Source organism: Dermochelys coriacea, chromosome 2, assembly GCF_009764565.3.
Source record: "Dermochelys coriacea isolate rDerCor1 chromosome 2, rDerCor1.pri.v4, whole genome shotgun sequence".
NCBI lineage: Eukaryota > Metazoa > Chordata > Testudines > Dermochelyidae > Dermochelys > Dermochelys coriacea.
In genome coordinates, this window is record NC_050069.1 from 105,443,368 (window position 1) to 105,458,188 (window position 14,821).

The 14,821-nt window shown below is 39.0% G+C and overlaps 1 protein-coding gene across 8 annotated transcripts in view; it reads left to right on the plus strand.

The window, feature by feature from the left end:
* Positions 1-14,821, plus strand: part of ATP9B (ATPase phospholipid transporting 9B (putative)) — a 290,806-nt gene that overhangs the window by 84,891 nt on the left and 191,094 nt on the right. For all 8 annotated transcript variants that reach the window (XM_038389752.2, XM_043508242.1, XM_043508239.1 and 5 more), the window contains exon 7: positions 7,511-7,562. In XM_038389752.2, the coding sequence (XP_038245680.1) occupies positions 7,511-7,562 (52 nt within the window). The remainder of the gene's footprint in view (positions 1-7,510; positions 7,563-14,821) is intronic.

Here is a 14,821-nt window from a genome sequence, read left to right on the forward strand (position 1 = left end):
AAATTAAAGAGCATACCTGAAGTATCTCTGCTTTCCATGTGGAATTTGACTGTGATGCAAAATATTGCTAACTAGTGCTTCCAGTCTGTTCTGAAGGTTTGTCAAAACTGAAGTTCTCTAGAGCATTGAAGAGTGGCATATTGATGAGGCCCTGCCACCTTTGTTGCTTTGTTCCTTCTTTTTCGGTTCTCCTCTGGCACTAGTTTACTTCTGACACTGTTGTGTGCAGCTTGTACATGGTAGGCCGCACGCCTGCTACTAGCAGGTCAGGCTTCTGTACCAGATATAGACTGACTATAGAGCTTCCCTCTCAGAGAGAGACATCAGAGATGTGTCTTCCGTAAAGGTCCTTTAATGAACTGGCAGGTATGGCTGAGGCTTTAAAATGAGGTCTGTTACGAACAGCATAGCCTAGTGGCTGAACAGTACAATATAGTTTAGCATTCCACTATACTACAGTAAGTATTAAGGCTTCATATAACAATAGTCTAAGCAGGGTCTTTACAAGGGTATCTGAACTATCCAGTATCAGCACTGGTGATGACGTGGTTAAATTTCTTTTGTAATCTGTGATTTTTTTCACCAATATTTGTTATTAAATTTTTGGACTGTACAATGATGTATACAGGGAGTTAGTCTGCTTCCCTTTAACCTCTCCCTGTAACTAGTCTATGGCCCTCTGACATCCCTGTTAGCGGTTAATTGGTCCTTGTGTGTTCAACAGTCGATGGCAATGGAATTATCACAAAATTTGCCAAAGTATTGTCTGTCAATTTGTCTTTTTTAAAGAAATGAGTTTTCTAATCTTGATTTGGAGAAAACATTCCAGATGTGATTTGGATGCTATGGTGATCTATTCCTGAGTCTGTAACAACGTGGAAAAGTGGATGAGGTGCAAACTGCTCCATTTGTCTCAATGTAGTGTTAATTCTGAAGCCTAGTAACAATGATGATGACAACAATATCTATTTCATTGTTGATCACCTTAGCAGAAACAACAGTGAATGTGTCTTTCCATTGTTATTGAAATCAGTGGTGGGGAGTGGAACAGCTGTTTTTTGTTGGGTTGCTGAGATGAAGAGCAAAGAGCTCAAGTCTTCTCCTTAAATCTTACTGCCTCATTTCTCCATAAGAGCAGGAAAAAGGAGAAGATACATCTTCTTCTCATTAGCCTCAACTGTGTCTTGAATGCCAAAAAGCTAAAGCTGTTCAAAACTTTTCAAAATTTGAATTGTTCACTGAAAATAACTTATTTCGATGGGAGGAAAATGGAGAACATTTCTCATAATATTTCTGTAGCGTCTCTGCTACAACCTTATCCCTCTTCTCTTAAAGAAGAAATGGTGCCTATGCCACTCTGTTCCCTTCAGTTAAAGAACAATGGCCCCTGCCACTCTGGTCTCTGCCTCCTCTTTCCCTCTCCTAATAGTGCTTTTGCTGATTTATTCCTTTATTCCTCCCTTTTTTCCAAAGAAGAAAGTCAGTGACTCTCTGGCGAGCCCAACTTAGCCCACTCACCAGGGAAATCTTCTACTTGTCCTTGTCAAGTATTTTATTTCAGTTATTTAGAAAAAAAGAGAATTCATGATTAATTATAGGAATAAAAAGGTAATAAGTTCAGTGAAACCAGGAAGAGAATGAACATAAAACAAAAATAAGACATATGTATTAACTTGCATTTATTTTTTGTTAAAATGAGAAGTTGACATTGATATTGATAATATTAAAGACAGTACATGACTGGTTTTATACTTCACCAGGGCTAGTAGGTACTAGGTAGACTTTTCATGTACTAATAATAAATATAGTTTTGCTTTATAATGAGACTTTCTTTCTTCATAAAAACTGATAGCCATTTGTAGAAAGGATATAGCTAACATATGGTGTTATTTGGGATTTCTATTTATGCTAAAGATGATAGATCAGGGTTTTTTTGCCGAGGTATTGTCTGTTGGTTAAGTTTTTAGTTTCTTAACAAGAAACTGGAAGTTTTTAGGCATGAGGCCAGTAACCTGAGATGTGTACAATGGATTTATGTCAGAGTTGGCAGAGAAGTTGTAAAAATGTATTGCTAATCGATAGGAAGACAAGATAGCAATTTAATTGTTGTCATTTAAGGGAAGATTTATTTAATTTTGAAGTTGTCTTATGTCTTTTAGTTTTTCACATGGTATGAGCACAACTAGTGTAGATACAGTACATTAGTAAAGTTAATTTTTACCACAGTGTCTTTCCAATTTGAACATAGGCTGTTCCTAGTTGAGTTGGTCCTAGTTCTTGCAAGTTAACAATAGGTCATAAATTCATTTATTTCATTATTGTAATTTATTTCTTTAGATTCCTCTCCTCCTTTAGTACATAGCCACTATTGCAAACCTTTTCCTCCAGTTGTAAAGATAGATGAGCAGCCTCTTCCCGAAGAACCAGACCACTGCTGTTCAAATAGGCAAGTAAATTAAAACATTTTCAGTTGATGAATTTCTAAGGAAACAGGGTGTATGGGGACTGCTAGTGTTGTGGTATTTTGATTCATGAAAATGTAGTTTTTTATATATCAGAGAATTTTGCTAGTGATGGGAATTTTAGGTTACTTCTAAAACATATAAATATCAATTATCAGCATCTCCAAACTTAGGCAATTTTCAGACTATTCTCACTGTACTTTTATGGGGGCCCAAGATAGTAGCAAACACCACCTCTGCTTTTCCCATAGCCTACCCTTCCCTAATAGGCTCTAGCTTCCCTTACCTATTGGACTTTTCCCTCAAGCAGAACAAATGATCGTTTGTCCCTTTCCAATTTTTTTTTATGGGAATATGTGGGGGCAGATGGGCTGTAAGTTTTCCAAAGGTTTCTTGAAGATTTTAAAACCCTTCTTGTCAGTCTTCAAAACTCAGACCAAAAAGAATCCCAAATAGTACTATAAAATCTGGCAGTTTACATATGTGTGTTGACTGTGCTTTTCAAATAATAGTATAGTAATTGAATACTGCTACAGGGAGGCCATTTGAGAAGTTCAAAATTTGCCCATTCTTGATATGATGATTAACATCTCACTTGTAATGCATAATGAAATGAAAGAGTAGCTTCTTTTGCTCTGTGAACTGAATTTTTGGGTAGTTTGACACAGTATCAAAGGAGGGTCCTTGGCACTCTGAATACAAACCTAGGATCCTGCAGATGCTGTTTAGTTGTTTATCTTTCTGACTGTCGGATGGCTTAATCTGTTTTATTGCTGGCAAGTAGGAGTGTTAAAAGTGTTACCATTTTTGTCAAATTTGGTTGCTTCTAAGGTTTTGTGTGATGCACAATAACTAAGGGAATAGGTGCCTGAGAATTTTTTTTTAATATAGAAATAATCCTGTTTGACTTGGAACTATTATAGGTGGTGAGTCTTTTGTGTCATAAATGTTTTATCCCTGAATATGGAGATTGGGTCTGTGTCTTGCCTATGAAAATGAACTTGTAGTCTTTCTTGATTACTGTATAAGGCTTGGTGAAAGGTGTTTAGAGGAAGTCATCAGTAAACAGACACAACACAATGAAGAATAACCTGCGGATAGCCCGTGCCAGCCGATTCAGGCTTATGGGGCTCAGGCTACAGGGCTGTTTCGTTGCTGTGTAGACTTCCGGGCTCGACCTGGAGCGGAGGCTCTAGCTATCTTTGGGGTAGGAGGGTCCTAGAGCTCGGGCTCCAGCCAAAGCCTGGAAGTCTACATAGCAATGAAACAGCCCCACAGCCTGAGCCCTAAAAACCCAAGTCAACTGGCATGGGCCAGCTTCAGGGTTTTTTTCTTTGTTGTGTAGACATGCCCTTATAGTGATGCTTGGAATAAAAGGTTTCAGAAGTGTCATGTTGTAAATGTATTGAATTTCCTGTAAAACTTCTATTCAAGGGTAACTTTATGCCCTGTTAGAGTTGTTAATAATTGTATTATAACAACCCCTGAAAGCCCCAAACAAGATCAGGGCCCAGTTGTGATAAACACTGTATAAATGCATAATGAGAGACAAGCAGTGCCCAGAAGAGTTTACAATCTGAAGACGGTACACTAGGTTGGTGAACTATCCTTCATCTTTTAGCAGCCTAACTTCAGATACTGGATTAGGGAAAAATCTGAAAATGAAATTGGTCCTGAGTTCATTGCTATTTGTACACATCACAAACCTGCTATGCAATTTGGCACAGTTGGAAGTTTATGCACAAAATAGAGCCAGAACAGTTTTTGATACTTCATTAATTTTGCAAGTGATCATGATTGAAGTTTGAATTGCAGAGATGAAAGTTGAAGCTAGACAAATTCCGACTGGAAATGAGATGCAGATGTTTAATAGTGAGAGTAGTTAACCATTGGAACAACTCCAGGTTTGATTAAAAAAAATAGTTGATTTTAAAAAAATTTAAAAAGTAGATTTTTTTTATTTAAATAGAAGTATTTTATTTAAATCAATGATTTTATTTAAATTAAGTACTGGTTTACTTTTTAAATAAATAAAACTGTTTAAAATTAAATTTCAAATTGCCAACATACAGTAAGGCCTAAATTTATTGTAATGTATTAAAGTAATTTAAATTGAATACAGAAATATTAAGCAGTTGATATTTGCTGCCAGTTTTTAGAGAAAGTCAAACCACTGAACTGGAGGAAGCCACTGGCTAAGCAGCTGGAACTAGAGATGGTTTAAGTGCCAAATCAGCTTTTGACAACAGTAACCTCTTGCAAGTGCAAAAAGTACTTTCCTCATTTCAGTTCATTCAGCTAGTTCAGTTTAATGACTGGTTCATTCAAAATTAAGAGACCAGTTGGGATTTGGGAAAAAGCAGAAAAGCTTGTTTTCTCTCTTCCAGTACATGAATAAAAAATAGGTTTGAGGATGAGATCTACTAGTTCAAAAATCTTGAAACACTGGGATCAGAAACGTTCAGTTCACTAACTGTAGATACTTCCTTAATTTAATAAATCAGTTAGTTTTAAAGGCAAAACAAATTTTGATCATTTTTTCTTATGTATCCAGCACATTTAAGATGCTTTTATTTAATACAAAAAATTAAAATGCTGTTCTAATGCGTTTTTAATTGATTTGAATTTCCATCCAAAATTGAGCTTGATACAAATCACAAGTAAAAAGATTAATCATTAAGTAAATAAGAAATGCATCATTCACCATTTTCTAACATAATAAAAATGTAAATATTAAAAATCTGAATAAGTGCAAGTTAAGGTATATAATTGCTTAATTGTGTATAGATGTAATGTATCCTCCTGATTAGTAAAAAGCACCACATTTAGTGTAAAGGCAATATTTAGCTGAAAATCAATGTATTGTAATTGTTACCAACAACGAAACTCAGTCTTTCCTTACAAAAATAACTAAAAAGTACAAATGCAAAACATTAAAATCAATTATTTAAATCAAGGTTTCTGGCTTGCTGATTTAAAGTAAATTATTTAATTTGCTTTGATTTAAATCAGTCCACACTGGAAGAAACTTATCAAGGATTGTGGTGGATTAGTCATTACTGGCATTTATTAAATCATGTTTGGATATTTTCCCTAGAATAAATGCTCTAGTTCAAACAGGAATTAATTCAGGGAAGTCCTATGTCTTGTGTTATACAGGTCAGACTAGACAATCACAGTGGACTCTTCTGGCCTTATAGTCAATGAATCATTATCTGTGAAAGTTGTGTGGAAAAATTTGCTTAGTGTCTTCATGAGCTATGCGTGCTCAAGACAGTACATTTAGTCCATCACCTTATACGAGACCTCAATTTACTCAGAAGTTAAACAGCAAAATTCTATTCAGGCCCATCATCGTAGTATGTATGCATCTTCCAGAATTGCATCAAGAAATGTAATTAGCATGTCACTTGCGTTCTTTCTCCCCAGCTTTCAGCTTTTCCAGGGGAAAGCTATGTGAGAATTACTACCTGCCTCTGCAAAAAGAAAAGGAGTACTTGTGGCACCTTAGAGACTAACAAATTTATTAGAGCATAAGCTTTCATGAGCTACAGCTCACTTCATCGGATGCATCCGATGAAGTGAGCTGTAGCTCACGAAAGCTTATGCTCTAATAAATTTGTTAGTCTCTAAGGTGCCACAAGTACTCCTTTTCTTTTTGCGAATACAGACTAACACGGCTGCTACTCTGATACCTGCCTCTGGAAATCTCCAATACATGCATCCGACTAAGTGGGTATTCACCCATGAAAGCTTATGCTCCAATACGTCTGTTAGTCTATAAGGTGCCACAGGACTCTTTGCCACTTTTACAGATCCAGACTAACACAGTTACCCCTCTGATCTTTAAGACCGAGTGTGAGTAGTGTTGTTTTTTCAGAGGGAGTGTATGGAAAAATACAAAATGTACTAAAGAATGTACTGTGTAGTTTGCCAGTGGCATATGAATTGATATATATATCTTCGCATTTGATTAAAACTCAAACTATGATTTTAGGACTTCAGCAACTCAGCCAGAGGCTAGGAGTCTATTACAGGAGTGGGTAGGTGAGGTTCTGTGGCCTCGAATGTGCAGGAGTTCAGACTAGATGATCATGATGGGGCCCTTCTGACCTGAAAATCAATGAGTCCATGAGGCATAGAAGTCCCCATAGTAGCTAAAGGTGGCCTGTGAACAGAAAGGAAAATATTTTTTATTTGTGCTGCTTTAGGATTGAGTCCTGTGTATGTTGTGTCACTTCAGACCTAAATTATGCAGTAGGGAACTCAGAATTATGCAATAATGTGTTCTTTCTCTTCCTGCTACTCCCAGAAGTCGTCATTCCTTTGCAGTCCAGTCAAACAAAATGACAGGGTGTTTTGTTTTTTTTGGTTTTTTTTGAAACCCACGAATATTTGGGACAGCCTTTCTGTATGCAGGAGATAGGTGTGGCTTTTGATATTGGAAAGGAAATGCATCTCCTCTTTCTCTTCTCTTTTTTTTTAGGGGGGGGCGGGGCGGGGTCAGGGACAGAAGCTCCCTCATCTGTAAAATGGGATAATAGTATTGCCCTGCCTCCCAATGTTGTGAAAACAAATCCAGAAATACTCAAGAGGCATGCTCTAGTGATGTGGTCCATATAAGTACCAAGATAGATATTTCAACTTGTACCATGGGATCTACTATTCTCTCCCCATACAAAACAAGTAAAGGCTGAGGATTTGACCCACTAAAATTGTTTTCTTTTGAAGATTTTAGTTGGTCCTTCAACATTACATAATTGTATTTTTTCTGACTGAAAATGGCAGTTAAGAATATACTCATTAAAATTCTTCAGGCATTTAAGAGATCCACTTATAGGGAGGATCTGAAAGGCTTAACTTTTTGTTTATTCTATAACTTTTCTAAAATATTGATTTCTGAATTGCAAATACTGAATGTAAAGTACTTTGATAAATCCTATTTTAATTGCATTTCAATCCAAGTGTGACCCTTAGTTGCTGATCTTACTGGACATTTGATTGGAATGATTTTTTTTCTTACAAACGTAAATATGCTTTTTCCCCAGAATCAACGAATCCCATCTGACATGGTATTTCTCAGAACTTCAGAGAAAACAGGTATGTTTAGATACTTTAATCTTATTGGTTATGTTGGAGCTTTGTGGGTGCAGTGATTTTTTTTGTTTGTGTGCTTGGTGTTTTGATTTAGAATGGTTATAAAGGTCTATGGTAGCAGGTAGACCATTGATAATACAGTGTATAAGCATCATCTTGTGAGCTGTGTGACATTTATGGACCATAATAAATTTGAGCAGATCAGGAATCCATATTATGAACTACAGTGCATGACACATCTAAAATATGCCCCCTTGACTGAATGTGTTGATTTATTATATGTACATTTCTTATATCTAGTACTCAAATACTTAACCCAGGTATTGAAGCAAAGGCAGACTGAGACTATTTTGTGTATTTAGATGAAAGATATGAATAACTGGTAGAATATGACAGTATGTATAAGGTATATATTTTATATGACCTTTTATCTGTATATATTGCAAATAAAATGGAAATAAGTACAATTGCATTGTTTTTACTAAGTCATTACCAGTTCACTGATGTAATTGCATTCTATTCAATATGTAACAGTAATATGTGATTCTAGTGGTTTATATAATTTTTAAAATTGACTGCTAAATGAGGATTTAGGAAGGCTGTGAACAGCTTACTTAGAACAGTTGATACTACTACTTAGCACTTACTGAATAGAATGTCTTATACTGTGCTAACATTAATCTGTTGTGATTAGAGCTGTGCAGGAACTGGCATTTCTACTTTGTGGGCAACTCCAGGATTTCAAAATTGGTTTTGTTCCAAATCAGAATAAAAAGAGAAAATTTCTAAACATCCTGCTAAATGAATTTCTGGAAAAAAATTGTTTTCACTCAATCAAAATGCGTTGCTTCTGTTTCAACATTTAAAATTTTTAAATGTTCTTATAGTATACAAAATTTTAAAAGAAAGTCAAAATGTTTCATTTCAAAATGTTGAGTGGAATGTTTCAATCTTATCAATACGCTTTTTCTGGAATGATTTTTTTTTTAAATTCACACATTGCCACAAGAAGTTTTGATTTTGACAAAATAGCAGTTTTCAGTAGAAAAATTTTAAATTTCCAAACAGCTGTAGTTCTGCACCATACCCAAATAAATAAGTATTATTTATCCCCATTTTAAGAAGGAAGAGACTAAGTGACTTGCCCAAAACAACTGTACAGGAAGTCAGTGGCAGAGCTGGAATTAGAATTCAGGAGTTCCATGTTCTCTTTAGCGCAGTGGTTCATAACCTGTTTACCATTGTGGGCCGCATCCAATACTAAATATATGGCCCTGAGGATGTTGCGTGGGCAACAGCTCTGTGCTGATTGGGCTGCAAGTGGGCCACAGGTTGAGAACTACTGCTTTAGAGTGATTGTCCATATATAGATAATTGTTGCTACCCTGTGCACTCAAGTTTGGATTCTTTTAGCCAGCAGAGTCTGTTAGGGGATGAGTCTGTGCCATGCATGTCCTTGTGTCTGTAACAGAGGGCATAAAAGTTGCGGCAACCCTAATCACTTTTCAGATCCTTCTTATGGAATCCAACTTCAAGTTGGAACTCTTCAATGGCCAAACCTCTGAGCTCAATGTGAGTCCTTATCATTTTTTGTAAATAGCTAGCATTAGCTAGTAGATAGTTGTTAGCATGTTGATTAAAGATGAAATTAGTGTTTCCTTTTCCCCCTTACCGTCCACTTTTTTTATTCTCTTATTTTGAGAGCATCTTTCCCACAGGGAGCAGAAATCACCTGAGTTCAAGAATTACCCCTTCTGTGAAGCAGTAATGCCTCTTAAAGACAAATACGCTAGATAGTTTTTTGTGTCCGAGAAAAGGCATGTTGCTGAGAAGTGCTGAGTTTGTAAATCATTCTAAAAGAGAACACAAAAAGCTAGGGAGTCATGACTGAAAATTGTTTTGATGGAGATATCTATGCATCTCTCCTCAGATCCCATGGTCTCTGGGGCAAAAAATAGTATAATAGAAATGTAGGGTTGGAAGAGGCTTCAAGCTGAAAGGTACCAGTTCTTTGTGTGGAGGAAGGACCAACTACACCTAAACCATCCCTGACAGGTGTTTGTCCAACTAGTTCTTAAAAACCTCCATTGATAGGGATTCCACAGCTTGTCTTGGAAGTCTATTCCAGAGCTTAACTATCCTTTATAGTTAGAAAGATTTTCCTATTATCTAACCTAAATCTCTCTTGCTTCAGATTAAATCAGTAATTTCTTGTTTTACCTTCACGGAACATGGAGAACAATTGAACACTGTCCTCTTTATAGCAGCTTTTAATATATTTTAAGATGGGTATCAGTCCCCCCCCCCCCATCATTCTTCTTTTCTCAAGACTAAACATGCTCGGTTTTTGTAACCTTTCCTCATAGGTCAAGTTTTCTAATGCTTTTATCATTTTTGATGCTCTCCTCTGGGTTCTTCCAGTTTGTCCACATCTTTCCTAAAGTGTGGTACCCAGAATTTCACGCAGTGCTTCAGCTGAGGCCTCACCCATGCTGAGTAGACTGGGACAGTTGCTTCCTATGTATTACATACAACATTCCTTTTAATACTCTCAGAATGATATATTAGTCTTTTTCACAACTGCATTACATTGTTGACCCTTATTCAATTTGTGATCTACTATAACCCCCCCCCCCGAGTTCTTACAAAGTACTATTGCCTCACTAGTTATTCCCCATTTTGTAGCTGTGCATTTGCATTTTCTATCCTAAGAGAAATACTTTACACTTGTCTTCATTGAATTTTATCTGTTGATTTCAGACCAGTTCTCGAATTTGTCAAGGTCATTTTGAATTCTAAACCCGTCCGGCAAAGTGTTTCCAATCCTTCCCAGCTCGATATTTACAAATTTTATAAACATACTCTCCACTCTGTTATCCAAGTCATTAATGGCAATATTTAATATTATTGGACCCAGGACTGACCCCTGCGGGGCTCCACTATATATGCCCTCCTGGTTTGACACAAACCATGGATGCCTACCTGAGTATGGTCTTTCAGCCAGTTGTGCATCTCCCTGACAGTAATTTCACCTAAATGACAGTTCCCTGGTTTGTTTATAAAAATGGCCGGGGGGGGGGGCAGACTGTGTCAAAAGCTTTACTAAAATCAAGATGTATCATGTCTGCTGTTTCCCCTTACCCACTAGGTCAGTAATCCTGTCAAAGAAGGAAATTAGGTTGGTTTGACTTGATTAGTTCTTGAGAAATCCATACCGTCTATTCCTTATAACTCTGTTGTTCTCCATGTGCTTACAAATTGATTGTTTAATAATTTGTTCCAGTATCTTTCCAGTTATCACAGTTAGGCTTACTGGTCTGCCATTCCATGGGTTCTCTTTGTTCCCCTTTTTAAAAATAGGTACTACGTTTGCCTTTCTTCTGTCCTCTGGGACTCATCCATCCTCAGTGAGTTCTTGAAGGTAATTGCAAATAGTTCTGAGATTGTGTCAGCTAGTTTCTTAAGTACCTTGGGATGAATTTCATCAGACCCTGCCCACTTGAAACTTACTTAAATATTCTTTAACTTGTTCTTTCCCTAATCAGGCTTATGTTTCTTTGCACTTATTGTTAATATTAATTGTGTTGATTGTCTAGTCACTATTAACCATAAGTGAATACTACAGCAAAATGGGCATTAAACACTTGGCCTTTTTGATGTTACCCATTATTAGTTCTCCTTCCTCACTAAATAGAGGACCTGCACTTTATTTAGTCTTTCTCTTGCTCCTAATGTATTTATGAACCTCTTCTTATTGCCTTTATGTTCATTGGTAGATGTAACTCAGTTTGTATCTTAGATTTTCTAATATTGTCCTTACATGTTTGTGTTATTCTATTTCTTCCTTACAATTTTTCCATATTTCCACTTTTTGTAGGATTCCCTTTTGATTTTCAGGTAATTGAATTGCTCCTGATGGAGCTATATTACCATTATATTCTTTCTATATTTCATTCAAGAGTAGATGACTGTTGTCCCTTTAACATGTTTCTTTGAGAAACTGTCAGATTTCCTGAACTCCTTTTTCCTTTAGCTTTTCTTCCCATGCATGCCTTCATTGCGTGCATTGGTGGTTGAAGTGAGTATATCAGTAAACCAGATATAATCTAGAGAAGAATGTATAGGTACCCCCTGAAGTCTGTTCATCTTTTTATTGGTGGAAGGATCTAGAAAACATTTGCACAGGAGTGTCTTTCTCTACTGTTACCATACATGACTCTCGTAACGTATGGTTCCAGCACGAGTTAGGGAGGTCATGTGGACCATTTATAGACTCAAGGCCTCTGGTTTTATCAAGAGGCCCAGCTACTACACTTAAACATTCTCAAGTTGAGAACAATTCTCAGGAGATCATCAATGCAGATCTTGACAGACAATACCATAGCCATGTTTTATATAGATGTGAAGGAGTGAGATCTATTCTCCTTTCTCTGGAAACTATGAAGCTGTGGAACTGATGTATCAGTCACAATATAAATCTAGTTGCTCTCCAGTTACAATACCTACAGAATGTTTTGTCTGATCATCTCAGCAGACAATTTGCAAGCAAATGATCAGTGAAGGATGTCATCATTGAAGAGAGATTTTCCATTTGGGGACAACTGTCCATAGATGTCTTTGAAGTGTCAAAGAAGAAATACTTAAACTTCTGCTTCATGAGAGCCGGGGACTGGACTAGATGACCTCTGGAGGTCCCTTCCGGTCTTATGATTCCAGAGAGAGTTAGAGTAAAGGGTCTCTAGAAGATGTGTTCCTGATCCCCTTGTCACCCGGTCTCATGTACGCTTATCTTTCAATTCCTATAATCACAAGAGTAATCAGAAAGTTCAGACAGATTTTAGCCTAAGATGATGATGCTGGCTCTAGCCTGGCCAAGGAAGTTCTGGTTTTTGGACCTGAAGAACCTCTCAATTCACCTACTAGTCCAGCTGCCTCTCCAGCTGGACTAGATATTGTAGAAGAAAGGCAAAATTATCTACATCTGACTTTCCTGTGTCCTACGGCATGGATGCTGGATGATTGTCATTGTTACAGAGAAGTTGCTAATCATATATCCAAAATATCCATATAAATAGCAGAAAGTTCCACCAGTGCTACCAAGTGGAAAAAGGTTACAATCTGGGCTAATTTATGTATCAGTTGCAGATCCCAGACATGCTGTGGTTTGTCTATTATCATCTGGACTGTACATGAGTCCACTTAGTAGCTATTTTAGCTAACCTCCCTCCAATTCAGGGACTATGTTTTCTCTCATTCCCCAGTAGCTAGATTGCTTATCAGGATATATCACCCCCATTAGACAATCTACACCTTCTTGGGATCTACGCATTTTTTGATGGGATTGATGGATCCTCTTTGAGCCAGTAGCCCTCCTTTTTTCACTCGTCCATTAAAATAGTGTTTTTTGTTGCAATTAGATTTGCTAGAAGGCTGGGAAGTTCAGATCTTTATGGCATGGCCATCTTATACTATATCCTACAAGGAGAGGTTAATGTTGAGAACTCATCCCAAGCTTCTGCTCAGAATAGCTGCTGATTTCTATTTTAATTAGGTGATTCACCTCTCTGTTTCTTTTCCGGCCACACCGTAATAAAAGGGAAGCTAAGCCACAAGCTTTAGACTTGCATAGGCTGCTATCATTCTATCTAGACAGAACTGGACCATTCAGAGTATACCCTAGATTATTTGTAGTTTATGGAGAAAAGATGAAGCATCAACCAATTTCTACCCAAAGACTTTTTAAGTGGATTACTAACTATATCAGACTATGTTAAGAATTAGCCAAGCTTAGACCCTCCAGGAAGAGTTACAGCCTGCTCCATGAGGGCTCAGGCATCCTTGGTAGTTTCTTTGAGGTTTGTGCCCATCATAGGGCAGTTATGTGGAGTTCAATATATAACTTCATACAGCTTTATTCCATTGTAGAAGCATCATGGTCTGATGGTCATTTTGACAGGGTTATCTTAAAGTCAGTATTTAGTTAGACTCTTTGCATTCAGCTCCATAAGACCAGATCACAGCTTGAGAGTCACCATCAGTGGAATTTATATGGACAAGCACTCAGAGAAGAAATAGTTATTTACTCTACAGTAATTTTGTTGTCCATAAATATTCCATGACCCACCCACCATCCACATTATTACAGAGTCTTAGAAAGACCTGAATTTTGTATCAGTGAAGCAGCTGAGGAGCTGTTGTGGTCCCCTTACCCTTTATGACCTCAGAGGTATGAGGACATTTTCAGGGAACGTGTGACCCCCCCCAGCTCCCCTCTGGATACTGCTGAAGAAAAGAATTCAGAATCCACGGCACAGGGGGCATATGCAGTGATGAGCTGCCAAAATCTTAACAACCGGTTCCCTCCTCATCCCATGAGGGGGTTGTGGCCCGCCCCCCAGGACTCCTGCCCCATCCAACCCCCCGCATTCCTTGATGCGCCCCCCCCGGACCTCTGCCCCATCCACACCCCTCCCCTGACTGCCCCCAGAACCGGGCAGGAGGGTCTCGTGGGCCACCGTAGTTGGTGCCCACCCCCCCGCCCCCAAGACCAGAGTGACCTGCTGAGGGGTGAGGTGGGGAGTCCTGGCAGTGCTTACCTGGGGCAGCTCCCAAGAAGCATCCGGCAGATCCCTCTGGCTCCTAGAGGCGGGGTAGCGTAGCTGGGGGGAGCACCCACGGGGAAAATTTGGTGGGTGCAGAGCACCCACTGGCAGCTCCCTGCCCCGCACCCGGCCCCAGCTCACCTCCGCTCTACCTCCTCCCCTGAATGCACCGCCCCGCTCTGCTTCTCCACCCCCCACCCCCGGCCCGGCTTCATGCGAATCAGCTGTTCATGCTGGAAGCTTGGGAGGGCTGAACAGCAAGCGGTGGCTTCGCACTCAGGCCCGCAGAGGTGGAGGTGAGCTGCGGCGGGGGGGTGCGAGGATGGCCTCCCGTGCCGCAGCAGATAACCAGGGGCGCGTGCAGGGGAACTGCTCCCCGCCCCAGCTCTCCTCTACCTCCATGGGCATGAGCTCCAAGCTGCTGCTTGCTTCTGAGCCCTCCCAGACTTCCCACGTGAACAGCTGATTCGCGGGAAATCTGGGATGGGGGGGCGGAGAAGCAGAGTGGTGTAGTGCGTTCAGGGGGGGAGGTGGAGACGGAGCGGAGGTGAGCTGGTGCTGGGCGGGGAGCTGCCGGTGGTGCTCTGCACCCACCAAATTTTCCCCATGGGTGCTCCAGCCCCGGAGCACACACACAGTCGGCTCCTAAGGTGCCACTTT